Source organism: Giraffa tippelskirchi, chromosome 1, assembly GCF_054371585.1.
Source record: "Giraffa tippelskirchi isolate mGirTip1 chromosome 1, T2T-mGirTip1v1.2.pri, whole genome shotgun sequence".
Classification (NCBI taxonomy): Eukaryota; Metazoa; Chordata; class Mammalia; order Artiodactyla; family Giraffidae; genus Giraffa; species Giraffa tippelskirchi.
In genome coordinates, this window is record NC_137275.1 from 34,749,700 (window position 1) to 34,765,782 (window position 16,083).

General features: G+C 35.7%; 1 protein-coding gene across 2 annotated transcripts in view; it reads left to right on the forward strand.

Moving 5' to 3' along the window:
* Positions 1 to 15,345, forward strand: part of TECRL (trans-2,3-enoyl-CoA reductase like) — a 120,233-nt gene extending 104,888 nt beyond the window's left edge. Inside the window, exons 9-12 of one of the 2 annotated variants that reach the window (XM_081505910.1) lie at positions 897 to 954; positions 11,825 to 11,910; positions 12,453 to 12,498; positions 13,583 to 15,345. In XM_081505910.1, the coding sequence (XP_081362036.1) occupies positions 897 to 954; positions 11,825 to 11,910; positions 12,453 to 12,498; positions 13,583 to 13,710 (318 nt within the window). In that variant the 3' untranslated portion in view covers positions 13,711 to 15,345. The remainder of the gene's footprint in view (positions 1 to 896; positions 955 to 11,824; positions 11,911 to 12,452; positions 12,499 to 13,582) is intronic. The other variant, XM_081505996.1, reaches the window with a different exon arrangement.
* The last annotated feature ends 738 nt before the right edge of the window (positions 15,346 to 16,083 follow it).

A 16,083-nucleotide genomic window follows, 5' to 3' on the forward strand; every position in this document is an offset into this window, starting at 1 on the left:
TATTGCAAAAGATTTTAGCATTAAAGCCACTGAGTTAAAAGAGTGTGCAATTTATGGGGTACATTAATATGAAAAGTTGGATACTCTATACAACAAAAATTTTGGATAACACAACCTACTATAAATAACATAATATTTATATGTTGAATACATGCTTTGCATTAAATTATGTCAAATGTATATGACAGACAAAGGGATTATCTTCAGAGGATACATGTTGCAAATTCAAACAGCTTTAACCCAGGAGACATTAACAGTTAAACTTCTTAGTGGGTCATGCTGCTGCTGCTGCTGCTAAGTCGCTTCAGTCTTGTCTGACTCTGTGTGACCCCAGAGACGGGTCATAGTAGTGTGCTAAACAGGGACAACTAGTGAAGTATACATTACTAAAGGGTCAGGTGACAGGCAAACAACAAGTGCCTGTGTGGGGCAGTATTGCTTATACTAGGTTTTCTAAACTGAGCTGAGACCAGCTGAGAACCATACTACTACCCTTGCAGTGGAAGGGTTGCTACTGCATTAGCAAACTTGTAATACATAAACCTATGCCAAATCTATCTTCAGTGATAAGACCTGTCTATTGATGCTATAAAAATTTTCCCATTGTATCAAATAAAGAGCAGATAATCAACAGGACCTGATTAACAAGGCAATCTGAACATAGCTATCAAATGTGGTTGAGGATATCTTCAAAATCTCTACCTCAATGTGACTCATTCCTTTGATTCTACATATGTCTACAACAGCTTCTTTCACTGTTATAATACAACATCTCTTCTTCTTCAACTTATACTTTTGGGTCTTTAGAATATATTACATGGATATTTGAATATTTAAAAATATATTTTTAAAAGGGACCCAAGAATATCACACCAAAGTGTTGAAATATTTTGCAGATTTGTGAAGCTGGAAATCATTTCATCAATGTAGTGTTGGCTCATCCCAGTCACACAGGTTAGTCACGTTTTTAATCTTCTCCAGAGTGAATTATGCTAATTATTATTTTTTAAAACAATGGTTGGAAACACTTAAGTTTTGTGTTCCCAAATTCTTGTTCTATTATGCCTAATTTTTCAAAATATTTGAACTAAATTATAGTACCTAATTATGGTTTCTCTAAAATGAAGTGTACATGCACACACACACACACACACACACACACACACACACACACTCTTTCTTTAAGCATATTAAAAAAAAATGATTAAGATGTAAAGAAGTGTGAAATCCATTGATGATTATCTAAATTTCTTAGCTTAACTTTCAGTCTTAATCTGGTTTGCACAATATCTGTTACAATCCAACAGCATTGGAAAAAAAAATCATAAGCTTTTTCAATAAAAGTGAATCTTCTTTGACAAATTCAGCGGCAGTGTAATAGCAATACCTGAGAGAACATTGAATTTAGTACTTTGCTAAAAGATTTGAAAATATTTACAGTGCCTGGAAAATTGCATGGACAGAGTAACTAGGTGGGCTAGAATCCATGGTGGTCATAAACAGTTGGACATGACTGAGTGATTAAACACACAAAGTGTCTATATAATTTAAAGGTATTTTTGGTAAATCGATACTCTCATTCAGACTCAACTGTAGCAAAATAACTTATTTTACATTGTACATAATTTAATTGTAATTTCAAATAGCAGTGGTCAACATTTGGGTTTCATGTTTTTATTATCTAGTTGCAAGTGTGTTTGTGTCTTCAAGTTTGTTTTAACATCGACCTGAATTTCTTAACATTTTCTTGAAAGTTTCTAGCAGGCTGGAGAAATATATATATGAAATATGTTCCAGAATATTTTTTCACTTAATGCATAAAATTACAAAGGAAATTTATATTAGATTATCTATGAACATATAAAAAGCTATAATATAATAACTGTTTTATTATAATATTCACACATTTTAATAGCTATTTAACTTTTTGATTGAGTTGATGACAATAAATTATACCTTTGGGTATATAAAACAACTGAATATGATTTGAAACTGTCTGTGCTTTCTGTTGCTGAAAAAAATTTAATATAATAATGTAAATACTATTCTGGTTTGTTGTCTGCATTTGTATTGAAGTTAACCCTACATTTAATGAAGAGGTTAAATACTATTTTTATCTGACCTAAATACATAGGTATACTGGTTTCTCTTTGGAAGTATGTGAAATCCAGATGAAAAATTTCTGATGGTTTGACTTTTTTTTTTAAGTATAGAAGCAGATCTCAAAGCAATTTTATAAAAATATTAACATTGACAAGACTATGAATATCAAAAATTTTATTATTTACTCTGAGCCTCTAACAAGGAGACTTGCTCAAGTTTCTTCACCTGGAATATGCTGTCATTATTTGAAAATTTTAAATCACCACATTCTCAAACTCTGAAAATGTTCATGTGAGAAAGACTTGTGTGTGTGTGTCTTTACTCCACCCTTTAACTTGCTTTGTATGTTGTTCTTGCCAAGTCAGAAGCCAATGTAATTTCTCCTTGGTTAATTGGATTGGTCTTTTGCCTTGAGACTCAGAACACTTTCTTTATCACTAAAGTCTATTAATTTTGTGCAGAATTTCGTAGGATGTGTCTTAGAGCTGATAATTCCAGATCATGTCTGACTCTTTATGATCCCATGAAGTGTAGCCCACCAGGTTCCTTTGTCCATGGATTTCTCCAGGAAAGAATAGTGGAGCAGGTAGCCATTTATTTCCGTCTCCAAAGGAATCTTCCCATCCCAGGGATCAAACCCAGTTCTCCCACATCACAGGCAGATTCTGCACCATCTGAGCCACCAGACAAGCCCAATTTTCCCAGAGACATGATGTAATCTTTTAATTGACTCATGCTTTGTTTAAGTTCTCGAAAGTTTTCTTGTATTATTATTCTTGCACTATAGTTTAAATTTTGATTTGTTACATTGTGGATGGTGAGAAGATGGTGAGGTGAACATGTTACATCTGCTTCTATTTTATATTTCTGTCACTTTCAATGTTTAGCTTTTTGTTCATACTTTTTTTTTTTTTTTACTGTTTTTGTTAATCTACTAAATATCCCTTATTCTATTTATCATTCCACCTTTAGGCAAACTGAAATATGTTCCACCCATATTACTAAGATTTCTTTTTCTTTTTCTACAATTTAATTCTTGAAAACAATCAACTCTTTTTCCTTCCTGTTATATGCATATCTTTTTTGAGTTCTGGGATTTCATCACAGTTACATTCTTTGTTATCTGCAAATGCTTCTGTATGTTAAAATGTTTCTCTTTTATTTTGGGGAGGATTCTTTTTATCACTTGGGAAAACGTCTTGCTTTATATTTTATTCACATAAAAGCTTTATGTGAACATTGATCAAATTAGTTCATTTTAAGTGTATGGATTGTCCTTGAACAGAAATAACAAATGTTTTCACAGATGTGGTGATGAAGTGAGGTCTCTAAAGGAAAAGGTGTGCTCTGGGGGACATGGGATGTTTCATTGTGTCTTTTGATTCTCTATATACTCTTTGGTTTTCTAAATTTCTTAATTTCTGGAAATGTTTCCTTCTTTCTTTCCCCTCTGAGCCTTCAAGCATTACCTCCTTTCTTGGAAGCAGTGTCTTCTAAGATGAGAACCTCTGGACTCATTATTCTCAAGTCATTGCATGTCCTTTCTCTATATTTAGTGTTCTAATAACATCAAGTCTCAGACCTTTTCTGAGAGTAAAACCTTTTCTGATCATGAAATATAGACATCTACACACACACACACACACACACACACACACACACACACTGCATTCTTTTTCCTTACATAAAATTTTTATCCAACTCTCAATTCCTGTGTCAACTCTAATTGAGTCTCTGTTGCTCCCAGATTTTTATTTCCCCACTTATGCATTCACTGGAATTTATACTAATATGTCTATATCTTTGATATGCTGTAGGCATGAATAATGGATGGGGACTATCTTTTACTGACTGTTTAAGCAAGATCTCCAAAATGTGTTCCCCAGGAAACAATTTCATATAGAACAAGCCTTTAAAATCTTATTACAAAGTACTGAAAAAAAAAAAAAACCGAGAGAGAGAGAAAATTTATGTCAGGTAGGAAACTGAGCTGTGAAGCTATCTCAAGGATGGTCTCAGCCATTTTTGTTGGGTTATCTGAAACTAGGGCAATCCTTCTGAATTAGCCTAAGTTGGAATGACTAGAAAAAATATAGATTGGATTTGGGGCTCCCTGAGAATGAGGATATTATCTTGGATAAGGCAGCTCTCTTTTGTCAAAGCCATCCTTTCAGAGGGTATACTACTCAAAAGCTTTCTGCTACCAGTAGAAATTTAAAAGAGAGATATTAGTGGGAAATTACACAGCCTTCACTGCTGCACATGGCCTTCATCTAACAACTGATTTGCACCAGTTTTCTTCTTCACAAACTTCTAGATTCCCTCCACCATCAACTGGCACAATTAACATTTCAAGGATTATCTATGGCATGATGTGGATACTCACCTGAAGGGAGCTTATCAGGACATGAATATGGCCCTTGTTCATGGGTTGAGGGAATATCATGAGAAGTCCAAATACTAGAGGCAAAATATCTTTTTACCTCATTATATAACAGCGGGTTATACATAAGTTCCACATCTTAACTTTTTCCATCACTGATAATATGTAGAATCTATCTGATTATAAGTCCAAGGGTAGGAGTGCTTACACTAAAACTTGAAACTGCTGCAATTTCCTGCCTTGAACCCTACTAAATTTTCATAGCTTTTGTGCTTCATGGTGTACAGTTCAAAGATGTCCTTGGTGTGTAATATGCTACCTGCCAAACTGGAAAAGGCCTGTAAGACAGTTTGCTTCCTTCTTAATGATAGGAAGTACAAGCTGCACTATATTTTCTCTGTTTTGGAGAGGATGACCCACAATCATTTGGCCCCTAAATCTTTGTAGTGTTTATTAGCAACCCCCATACTTTCTGTGGACCACACATGCCTTCTTGGACTGTTTTATGGTAAAGTGATAAGAGAAGTTGCTCAGTCGTGTATGACTCTTTGTGACCCCATGCACTGTAGCCCACCAGGCTCCTCTGTCCATGGGATTTTCCAGGCAAGAGTACTGGAATGGGTTGCCATTTCCTTCTCCAGGGGATCTTCCCAACTCAGAGATCGAACCCAGATCTCCTGCATTGCAGGCAGATTCTTTACCATCTGAGCCACCAAGGAAGCTCCTCATCTCTATGGTAAAGGGTAGGAGTAATAATTCTAGAAAAAAAACAAAAACAAAACTGAAATTCTGTGCTATTGCTCATTTTAAAGGAAAGTAAACTATTCTGACCTCTCTTTCTAATAGAGATGGAAAAGCACATTTTTTAAAAAAATTCAGAGTCTATATCCATAGACCCAAGGCTGGGTTAATCTACTTTAGTAGTATTAGGTAGTTAGAGCAGAAAAAAAGAGTTCAAAATGGCACTCAGAAGCAGCAGCAGTTAAAAAAGCCCTTGAAAGTAACAAAGAAAGGAAAAAAAACCATGAAGTGGACAAAGAAAGAAAGAGAAAAAGCCTGAGAAAAACCACAGCCACAGTGAGAACCTCAGGCATGAAAACACACCCAAACAGGCTTCCTTTCCAGATTGGCCTTGAACATACACTCTATTTACCTTCCCTTCCCTGACTGGTTACCAGTACAAGCCCTAATTTGCTTGAGGAATAGCCAGTAAAGCCCTAGGACCCACCAAGGGGAAGAGACAAAAAGTATAAAAAGGGAAGCCAAAATGAGTCGAGAACACTCCTACAGGAGTTGTTCCACTCTCCTGTCTCGAGAGTGTACAGCATGCTTCCTTCTTAACAAATCTTGCCTGTTTGACCTCTAACTGGTGTGTCTTACAATTCTTTGCTATGATGAGGCAAGAACCTCCAAAGAATACCGCCTGCTTAATAAATCCTGCCTGCTTGAGCTATAACTAGTCTGTCAGTCTAATTCTTTGCTATGAGGATGCAGGAACCAAGGGAATAAAATGACCTGGCAGTAACACAACTTAGCTACTGAGCATGCGTGCATCAATTGCAATGGTGGATAATATGTGATAAGTCTGCAATACTCCACTGTCACCCTCCAAAATACATCTGGCTCCTGCAGAGCTTGGGGAAGTGAATTAAATGATGATATAATGAAGAATATCATACAAGCACACTTTGGATCTTCAGTATAGCACTAATCACTCATTGGGATGCAGATTGTTTATATTTACTGAAGAAGGAGTACAGTCACACTTACTTCCACTTGATTTTCCCCATGGCCATAGTTCTTGCCCTAAAGCCCAAGAAATCAATGCACGATGTGGTTATACAAACTACAAAGTATGTATATTCCAATTATTCATTCAGTGCCTGGGAAATGAGCCCAATGAAGTAGACTATGATTGTTGTTGCTGCTGCTGTTTAGTCACTACGTCATGTCTGATTCTTTGCAACCTATGGACTGTAGCCCACCAGACCCCTCTGTCTATGGGATTCCCCAGAGAAGAATACTGGAGTGGTTACCATTTCCTTCTCTAGAGGATCTTCCCAACCCAGGGATGAAACCCATATCTCCTGCAATGGCAGGCAGATTATATACCACTGAGGCACCAGGTTGTCAGTTCAGTTGCTCAGTCGTGTCCGACTCCTTGCAACCCCATGAAACGCAGCACGCCAGGCTTCCCTGTCCATCACCAACTCCTGCAGTTTACCCAAACTCAGGTCCATTGAGTCGGTAATGCCATCCAACCATCTCATCCTCTGTCATCCCCTTCTCCTCCTGCCCTCAATCTTTCCCAGCATCAGGGTCTTTTCAAATGAGTCAGTCTTCGCATCAGGTGGCCAAAGTATTGGAGTGTCAACTTCAACATCAGTCCTTCCAATGAACACCGAAGACTGATCTCCTCTAGGATGGATTGGTTGGATCTCCTTGCAGTCCAAGGGACTCTCAAGAGTCTTCTCCAACAACACAGTTCAAAAGCATCAATCCTTTGGCACTCAGCTTTCTTTATAGTCCAACTCTCACATCCATACATGACTACTGGAAAAACCATAGCCTTGATTAGACTGACCTTTGTTGACAAAGTAATGTCTCTGCTTTTTAATATGCTGTCTAAGTTGGTCACAACTTTCCTTCCAAGGAGTAAGCGTCTTTTAACTTCATGGCTGCGTTCACCGTCTGCAGTGATTTTGGAGCCCAGAGCAATAAAGTCAGCCACTGTTTCCACTGTTTCCCCATCTATTTGCTATGAAGTGACGGGACCGGATGTCATGATCTTAGTTTTCTGAATGTTGAGCTTGTAGCAGTCTTTAAAATGTAGGGATAGTCTATTCTTACTAGTACACAGTTCCATGAACAGATGCCAGTATATCATTTAATGAAGTTCTTTTAATGAATGATTATGAGAATCCTTATATATGTACAGTTGTTTCCATGTTACAATCTTTTTTCTTGGGGTCCCAGACTGTTCTTTCATCAATGAGTTTATTGTCTTGCAACTGGTTTAAGTCTAAAACTTAGGAAAGAAATAGGGAATTTTGTACTGAACTAGTTTCCCATGTCTCTGGATTTTTCATCTCAAATTTATTTTGTCTAAATTCAGAAATTCATTTTGGGGTATCCTTCAATTCTAACCTTTCCGAACACTGTGTTCTTATAACAAGGCTTGCTTTCTGTGGATTAAGTAACTTCTGAACTTCCCACTCATTTTGACTTATAACAAGTGCCACAAATAGAAATGGATTTGATTTGGGAGGGGGGAAGAATCCTTTAATCCCAGTTACTACAAGTTACCCCATTCTAAGATGACATCACTTATATTCAGTGTGGAATGTCAGAGAGCCGACCTTGATCTTAGTAATGGTGATGCCCTTGCACTAACACATTTCGTATAGCTTTGGAAAATGGTGTGTCCTCTAGGTGTTCCAATGAAAGACGGGGAATGCTATGGGAATATGAAAAATGGGGAACAATTTTTTTTTTTTCCTCTCATGGAAACGGACCTTCCCTTTTTCCTTATTTAGACTATCTACCCCCATACCTCCACTTTTCAAAGCAATTTAACACCTTTTTCTGTTTGCCAGTGAGATCACAGCACTTTTCCCCTCATTTACTGAGGACTGTTGCTTTGTTCATGCTTTCAGGTGTATGTTAATGTGTCTGTACTAGCTTAGCAGAACATTAACTCCTTGGAGAAAATCTATGACCAACATAGACAGCATATTAAAAAGCAGAGACATTACTTTGTCAACAAAGGTCTGTCTAGTCAAAGCTATGTTTTTTCCAGTAGTCATGTATGGATGTCAGAGTTGGGCTATAAAGAAAACTGAGTGCTGAAGAATTGATGCTTTTGAACTGTGGTGTTGGAGAAGATTCTTGAGAGTGCCTTGGACAACATGGAGATCCAACCAGTCCATCCTAAAGGAAATCAATCCTGAATATTCACTGGAAGGACTGATGCAGAGGCTGAAACTCCAATGCTTTGACCACCTGATGCGAAGAATTGACTCATTTGAAAAGACCCAGATACTGGGAAAGATTGAGGGCAGGAGGAGATGGGGACGACAGAGGATGAGATGGTTGGATGGCATCACCAACTCAATGGACATGAGTTTGAGTAGGCTCCAGGAGTTGGTGATGGACAGGGAAGCCTGGTGTGCTGCAGTCCATGGGGTTGCAAAGAGTTGGACACAACTGAGCAACTGAACTGAACTCCTATATCCCATAAAAGTGTTACAATAATATAAACCCTTTATCAATTTTTATGTCTTGCCTTCTACAATGTGGGAGACCCAGATTCAATCCTGGGTCAGGAAGATCTCTTGGAGAAGGAAATGGCAACCCACTCCAGTATTCTTGCCTGGAGAATCCCAGGGACAGCAGAGCCTGGTGGGCTGCCATCTAGGGGGCTGCACAGAGTCAGACATGACTGAAGAGACTTAGCAGCAGCAGCCAGTATTCTTGCCTGGAAATCCCATGGACGGAGGAGCCTGGTAGGCTACAGTCCATGGGGTCTCAAAGAGTTGGACAGGACTGAGCTACTTCACTTTCTCTTGTTATACAGCATCAACAGAATCCAATAACAGCTATATTCTCCCATAATGAGCCACTTCATGCTGGCTGGGTTCTGTAGCTCCCTTGGGGAATAACATTTTTCTTCCCTTATTTGGTCACAGTAACCTCTGGTAGGTTATTTGGTTCTGTCACACTAGCTATAGCATACAGGTTAAGAGAGGGTATTAGGAAGATATGGATTTTATTGCAATTTAGTAGCCTCTGTATTAATTTTAAGGAAGGGAGTGTATTAATTTTTCTGATTTGTAGTCAGATGCATTACAGATTACATCACTAGCTCCCCTAAGGGAGTGTGCTAATTTTGAACAGGGAAGACCAGCCTACTTCTACAAGCTCAGGTAGTTCATGAAAATCTGTACAGCCTAACATTCTATGAATAATGACCTAGCTTAACAGACCTGGTTTGGATTAGAGTTGTGTGTTCTTTGGTGCTTGATTACTCTTGCAGTTAAGTCCTGGGGCTGCCTTCACTTATTCTTCGTTTCTCTCCTTGCAGATTAGAGCGTCTGCATATTGGGTGGCCAAAAAGTTAATTTCTGTTTTCCTTAACATCTTATGGAAAATCCAAAGGAACTTTTTGGCCAATCCGATATACTACCAAGGAGGCCTTCCAGTTTTCAAAGTTGGCTTTTAAGTGCTAATTATCCATTTCAGTTTTAGCTATCTTTACCAAGAACATTGATAGTGTCACCACTAAATTCTACTGAACCAAATAAAGCAATCCTTTTCAACAGCATAAAATACCAATAGACCACAGATAAAAGGCTTTCTTTATGTTTTCAAGGCTACCTTGTAACAGTAGTTCTTTGTTTGGCCCCTACCATCAACAATGGAGCACTCAAGGGCAGGCTGATCAGTAGGTCATTCAACTCTTAAATGCCATTCCAGTATCTGCTTTTGGGGCCATTCCTTGTGGCAAATACCGTGGGTTCAGTTTTCTGTGATACAGACACTGAAACAGAGATTTGCAGTCAGGAGTTGTGTTAGGGTGATTTGATAGATGGAAAGAAAGAAATCATGTCTGGGTAGGAAATTGAGAGTAACACAGTTTCAGTGAGAGTATCAGATGAACCTAGGGGCCTTCTAAAGCTGGGCTGAACAATCAATGTTGTTCTGAATTAACTCATCAATTTGCCACAGTAATCCAATAATGGATTAAGGGTAAACCAAAAAGTGAGTATGACCTTGCATGAGTTTGCTCCCTTCAGCCAGGCTATCTTCACAGGGGAGGCTGAAAGTTAAAGGTTTTCTGCTAGCAGTAAATTCCAAAGCTGTGGAATAAACCTTTTATACCTGGGGAAGAATCTGGGTAGCTGCAGTATTGTAATGTAAAAAAATCTTCAGACTTTAATATAATAAAAGATTAGTTATAAATAGAAACTATACACTGAGAAACATATCATAAGAACGTATTAGATTACTAACATCTAAACTTACATATTATTACAATTGATTTAGCAACTAACACAATGGAGAAAATATCTATATACATATATTTTTCTGTGTCACAAGACACATTGGTTATCTAATCTACAAACCACATCTAGAAGAAATGTGTATTTGTGGACCCTGATCATTCCACTACCTCCAGGAATTGAATGGTCATAAACTGGTTTTAACCCAAATTACCTTGTGTTCACATTCTGCCTCTGAAAGTCAGTTAACATGGATAGGTTCCTCAATCATCTTTCTTTTGATAAATATATGGATGTTACACAAAGCTGTTTACATAAATGTTACCAAGAGAATCTGTCCTACTAAATGGCATATATATTTATCCTTATCTTGAAATAAGTAGTGTATGAAATTTGCACATTGCCTAATATATTTTTCACTTTGATAGTTCAACAATCCTTACAGTTTTGAAAACAGCATATTGACATTTCATTAAGACTTTAGAATTTAAATAAAAGAGATTATTTGTTCTGTTATCTAATTAAGTGTTGCTATGAATACACAGTAATTTTATAATTCACATTTACTTTTACAAAAGTCACAGCTCAAAGTTCAACTCGAAATCATTATGAATTTGTTATACAAAATATTTCTTGAAAAATTTGAAAGGCAAAAAGTAACTGAAATAAAGGACAATATGCTAAGTATAATTAGAGTTGTAAATAACAATCCTGATTATTGAGCAGAAATAATTTGTGTGGTATTTCTGAATATGAACTATTCTGATATTCACTGTAATCCTCTTAAGAGAGATTTTCATAATTTTCTGATATAAATTACATACTTACGAAATTCCCTCTGGATCATTACTAATTTAACAGAAAGTGAGTTTTGAGGTATTTAATAATCTCACCCAAAAATATATTCACTGAAACTAAAGGAAAATAAGAGACAAGCAATTGTTAAAACACATTAGCAGTATTAACACATTAGCAGTATTAAAATATACTGTGAATCTCAGTAGGCAATATTGCTGAACTACTATGGTAAACAAAATAATGTTTATATATTGTTTAATTTTAAAACTTAAGGAATTTATTATTGTGGTGACATCCTGTAATTTTACTGCAACATAGCTGTAGACATTGTCAGAAAATGATAAGGACTTTTTTGATTCAAAAGTTTATGACATTTGAAACTGGGTCTCCTTTGAATAATTTTTAAAACAGGTTTCTACAAATATATGATGGGATTTCATATGATATATAGTTGTATGGGATTTAGAACTATATAATAAATATGTGATTGTATTTGCAATATGAAACATCATTGACATTTTACTCTACTTTTTAAAAGGAAATAATGCCTGTTTTCCAAGTCCAAATTATAACCCCTTTACGTGGATGTTTTTCCTGGTTTCATGTCCTAACTACACCTATGAGGTATGTTATATATGCATGTGGATAACTGAACTTTATTTCATAATATATGAACTACATATGTTTATGTACTTACATGTATTATAGATTATGCATGATATGTATGTATGTTTAGTCTGTAGATACAGGCATAGACAGAGATATAGATGATGATACAGATTTCAATTTAAGTTATAGGCATAGGAAATTAGAATATTTCACTCATAATTTTCCCTGAAGAATAAATAGTATTTGTGCATATATCTATATTTAAAGAAAATTTTATAAACAGCACATTATATGTCTTGAGAAGCCTCTGGATTTTATAAAAAAAAATTGGAATAATGTCTTTCATTTTCTTAGGAATATGATACTACTTTATGAGTTTTTTAATCACTATCATATTTAACAATGAAATTATAACTTTGGGAAATATATTTCTACTTAAAATTTTCCACTGTTTTAAGCTTTTAAAATACCTAATTAATGCCTATTTAATTGCTCACAAGTGAACAAATTTCTAGATTGACTATCAATATTTATTAATTTATGCTTTAATCTAACAGATTGGATCATGGATTAGTTTCACAATCATGACACAAACATTGCCAGGTAAGACCTAGGTTTACTAATGATTAAGTAGATACACCTTTAGGAGAAGTGGTTTCTGAGAACAAATTGCTGTAGTACTGAAATTAGGCATGTTTGCAATGTGATTTTTTTTGCCTTTATTTTTATTTTAGAATTTTATCAATATAAAATTATATTGAAACATTATTTACTATGCATCTCTGTATAATTGTGGTTGCATGCTTGTGCTTAGTCGCTCAGTGTGTGTGACTCTTTTGCAACCCCATGGACTGTAGCCCGCCAGGCTCCCCTGTCCATGGGATTCTCCAGGCAAGAATACACGGGAGCGGGTTGTCATTTCCTGTTCCAGGGGATCATCCCAACCCAGGGATCAAACCCAGGTCTCCCGCTTTGTAGGCGGATTCTGTACTGACTGAGCCGCCAGGGAGGCCCAACTGTGGTTAATCCAAACTAGAAAATGTAGTCCAAATATATTTATTAAGCAACAAGTTTTTGTTAAAAAGAAGTGGTAATAACACATTTCACTTTAAACTTTCTAGTGTGTGTGCACAGACTCGTACATACTGTGTCTTCAAGTGTTCACATCCATCTGTGAAGGGAAGGCTGGGGGCATGAATGTGTCATCTTGAATGCTGGTCATTTTAACATACAAAGAAGTTAAATTGTAATAAACTGCTTTTATTAGAAGGGATAATATTATTTCCATTTCATTCATTCTTGTTCCACTGTACTAAAATGTGGATTAGAATTTATGTGATTTGTCTGATATGTATATATGTGTGTAGAAGAAGTGTTTTAAACACATATGAAAAACTGTTATTGAAAAATTCAAAGGGATTTTAAGAATTTCTTCTTTGGAAGTATTATGTGGCAGTGGGGTGTAAAAAAATGTAGATTTATTTCAACTTCTATATTTTTATGTTTATCCAACCATGCAATATTGATTGAATGTATATAATGCTCGGCAATATAAATAAGGAAAATTGCTAGAGAGCTATATGACACTTGAGAAATATTTTAAGAGCTATTTTTTTTCAAACATAACTTGTTATGTCTATAACAAAAATAAAAAAAGAAACCGTAATTATTTCTTTTTTGCTTCTAGTTGGGATTTTCACACTTCTGATGAGCATCCAGATGTCTCTGTGGGCACAAAAGAAACACAAGATTTATCTGAAGAAATTCAATTCTTATATGCGCAGGAAATCGGCAATGATTCCATTCATCCTGTAAGAAAAATAAGTGATCTTATCTCAAGTACAGAAAAGCAGTATATTAACTCACTGAATGAAATTTGACCAAGGATAATTGTCTATTATGTTCCAGAAATTCACAAACAATAGTATTTTTGCTTGAGTAAAAATATATAATAGCAAAATTTAGCTGAACTTAGAGTAATAAAACTTGAGGTAAATGAAAAGTTGAAATTATAAATATGGCTAATTGAAAATAGCATCCGGTATGTTTGCAAGGGACTGATCCTTGAATGAGATGTTCTTACTTCATTAAATCTTTCATAATATTATTGGCTTAAGACAATTTAAAATATTTGAATTCTATAAAGTGAATATTGCAATATTTCAAACACTTGAATTTTACATATTATTTTGAGAGTGATTTTTTTTCTTTCTGTTCAATATGTTACTGAAAAATTGCAGATGTCTTGAAACTATCATGTCAGTAGTTCAATTTTACCTATATTAAAACTTAAATATTTGTAATTAGCCTTGCATCTTGCTGCTGCTGCTGCTGCTGCTAAGTCGCTTCGGTCGTGTCTGACTCTGTGCGACCCCATAGACGGCAGCCGACCAGGCTCCGCCATTCCTGGGATTCTCCAGGCAAGAATACTGGAGTGGGTTGCCATTTGCTTCTCCAGTGCATGAAAGGGAAAAGTGAAAGTGAAGTTGCTCAGTCGTGTCCGACCCTAAGCGACCCCATGGACTGTAGCCTACCAGGCTCCTCTGTCCATGGGATTTTCCAGGCAAGAGTACCGGAGTGGGGTGCCATTGCCTTCTCTGAGTCTTGAATCTTAGTTATTCATAATATGCGTTGTATATCATTCTGGAAATACAACAGTCAAAATATTATCTAGACATTACTCATTAAACATTTGCATATAGTATATTGAAATATGTATATTTATATTTACATATAGATCATGTTTATCTGTGAATATAGAAATAGATATATTTCAAATGGATAATATGTGATGATGAAGAAAGTGTGCATTGGAACTTTGAGATTAAGAGTGGAAAATATTTTCCCTTATTTTCACATTTTTAAATTCCTATATATTCTCAAATCCAGTGTAGTAAGTGTAAGATTGTGCATGTAACTATGCATTTATACTTTGACAAAGAGATGAATTATATTATAAAAATTAAATACATATTAGTTAAAAGTTTAAGAGAAATCTTTATTCATGTTTAAATTGGGTCTCTTTACATTGGTTAATTTCTAGAGTCTTTCCAGTTATTGGGAATAAATGTATCTAAATAGATGGATAAATAGACATACATATATCAAAATATCATTATTAAAGCTCATAGATATTTAGATATTTGACAAAATATCCTTAGTAAAGGTAGGTCTAAATGCATTTTGTAGGTGTTTCTTATTAAGATATGTGACCAGCTATTCAAGAAATAACAAAATCATCTAATCAAAAGCTTTACCATGCCCAAGTGCACCTTATTAAAATATCTCAAAAGAATATAATAGCATACTTTAATTCACTAATGTTCATTCAGCAAAACAGCATGAAATTGCACTTATTTACTGTAATATTGTATTCCAAATTGCTACTGTATTTCCAAATGTGTGAATACTTTCATCTTATAAATGCAACTACATTCTCAAATTCTAAAATTCTTGTGTGTATATTTTCAATAATTGTGATTTTTATGCCAATGTAAAGATTATGAAGATATTAGCAAGAGAAAAATTCTATGCTTTCAACAGAGAAAGACAAATAGGCCTCATCTCTACTTTAAATAAAGTATGTATGTATGTTGGAGAAGACTCTTGAGAGTCCCTTGGACTGCAAGGAGATTCAACCACTCCATCCTAAAGGAGATCAGTCCTGGGTGTTCATTGGAAGGACTGATGTTGAAGCTGAAACTTCAATACTTTGGCCACCTGATGTGAAGAGCTGACTCATTTGAAAAGACCTTGATGCTGGGAAAGATTGAGGGCAGGAGGAGAAGGGGATGACAGAGGATGAGATGGTTGGATGGCATCACCTACTCAATGGACCTGAGTTTGGGTAGACTCCAGGAGTTGGTGATGGACAGGGAGGCCTGGCGTGCTGCGGTTCATGGGGTCGCAAAGAGTCGGACACGACTGAGCAACTGAACTGAACTGAACACATAATGTCAGCATAAAAGATTATGGGATTTGTCAAAAATAAGTTGCATTATTTGAGAAAGAAACAAGTTAGATGCTATCATCAGCCGTATCAACTAGGAAACAGTATTCTAATATGACCACTTAACATTCAAATTTTCATATTATATTTATTGATGGATTTGTTAAATGTCAGCTCTAGACAAACAGTAGAGGAGAGTAGGAAAGGCAATGATATGGCCCCTACTTTTTAGATAGTTC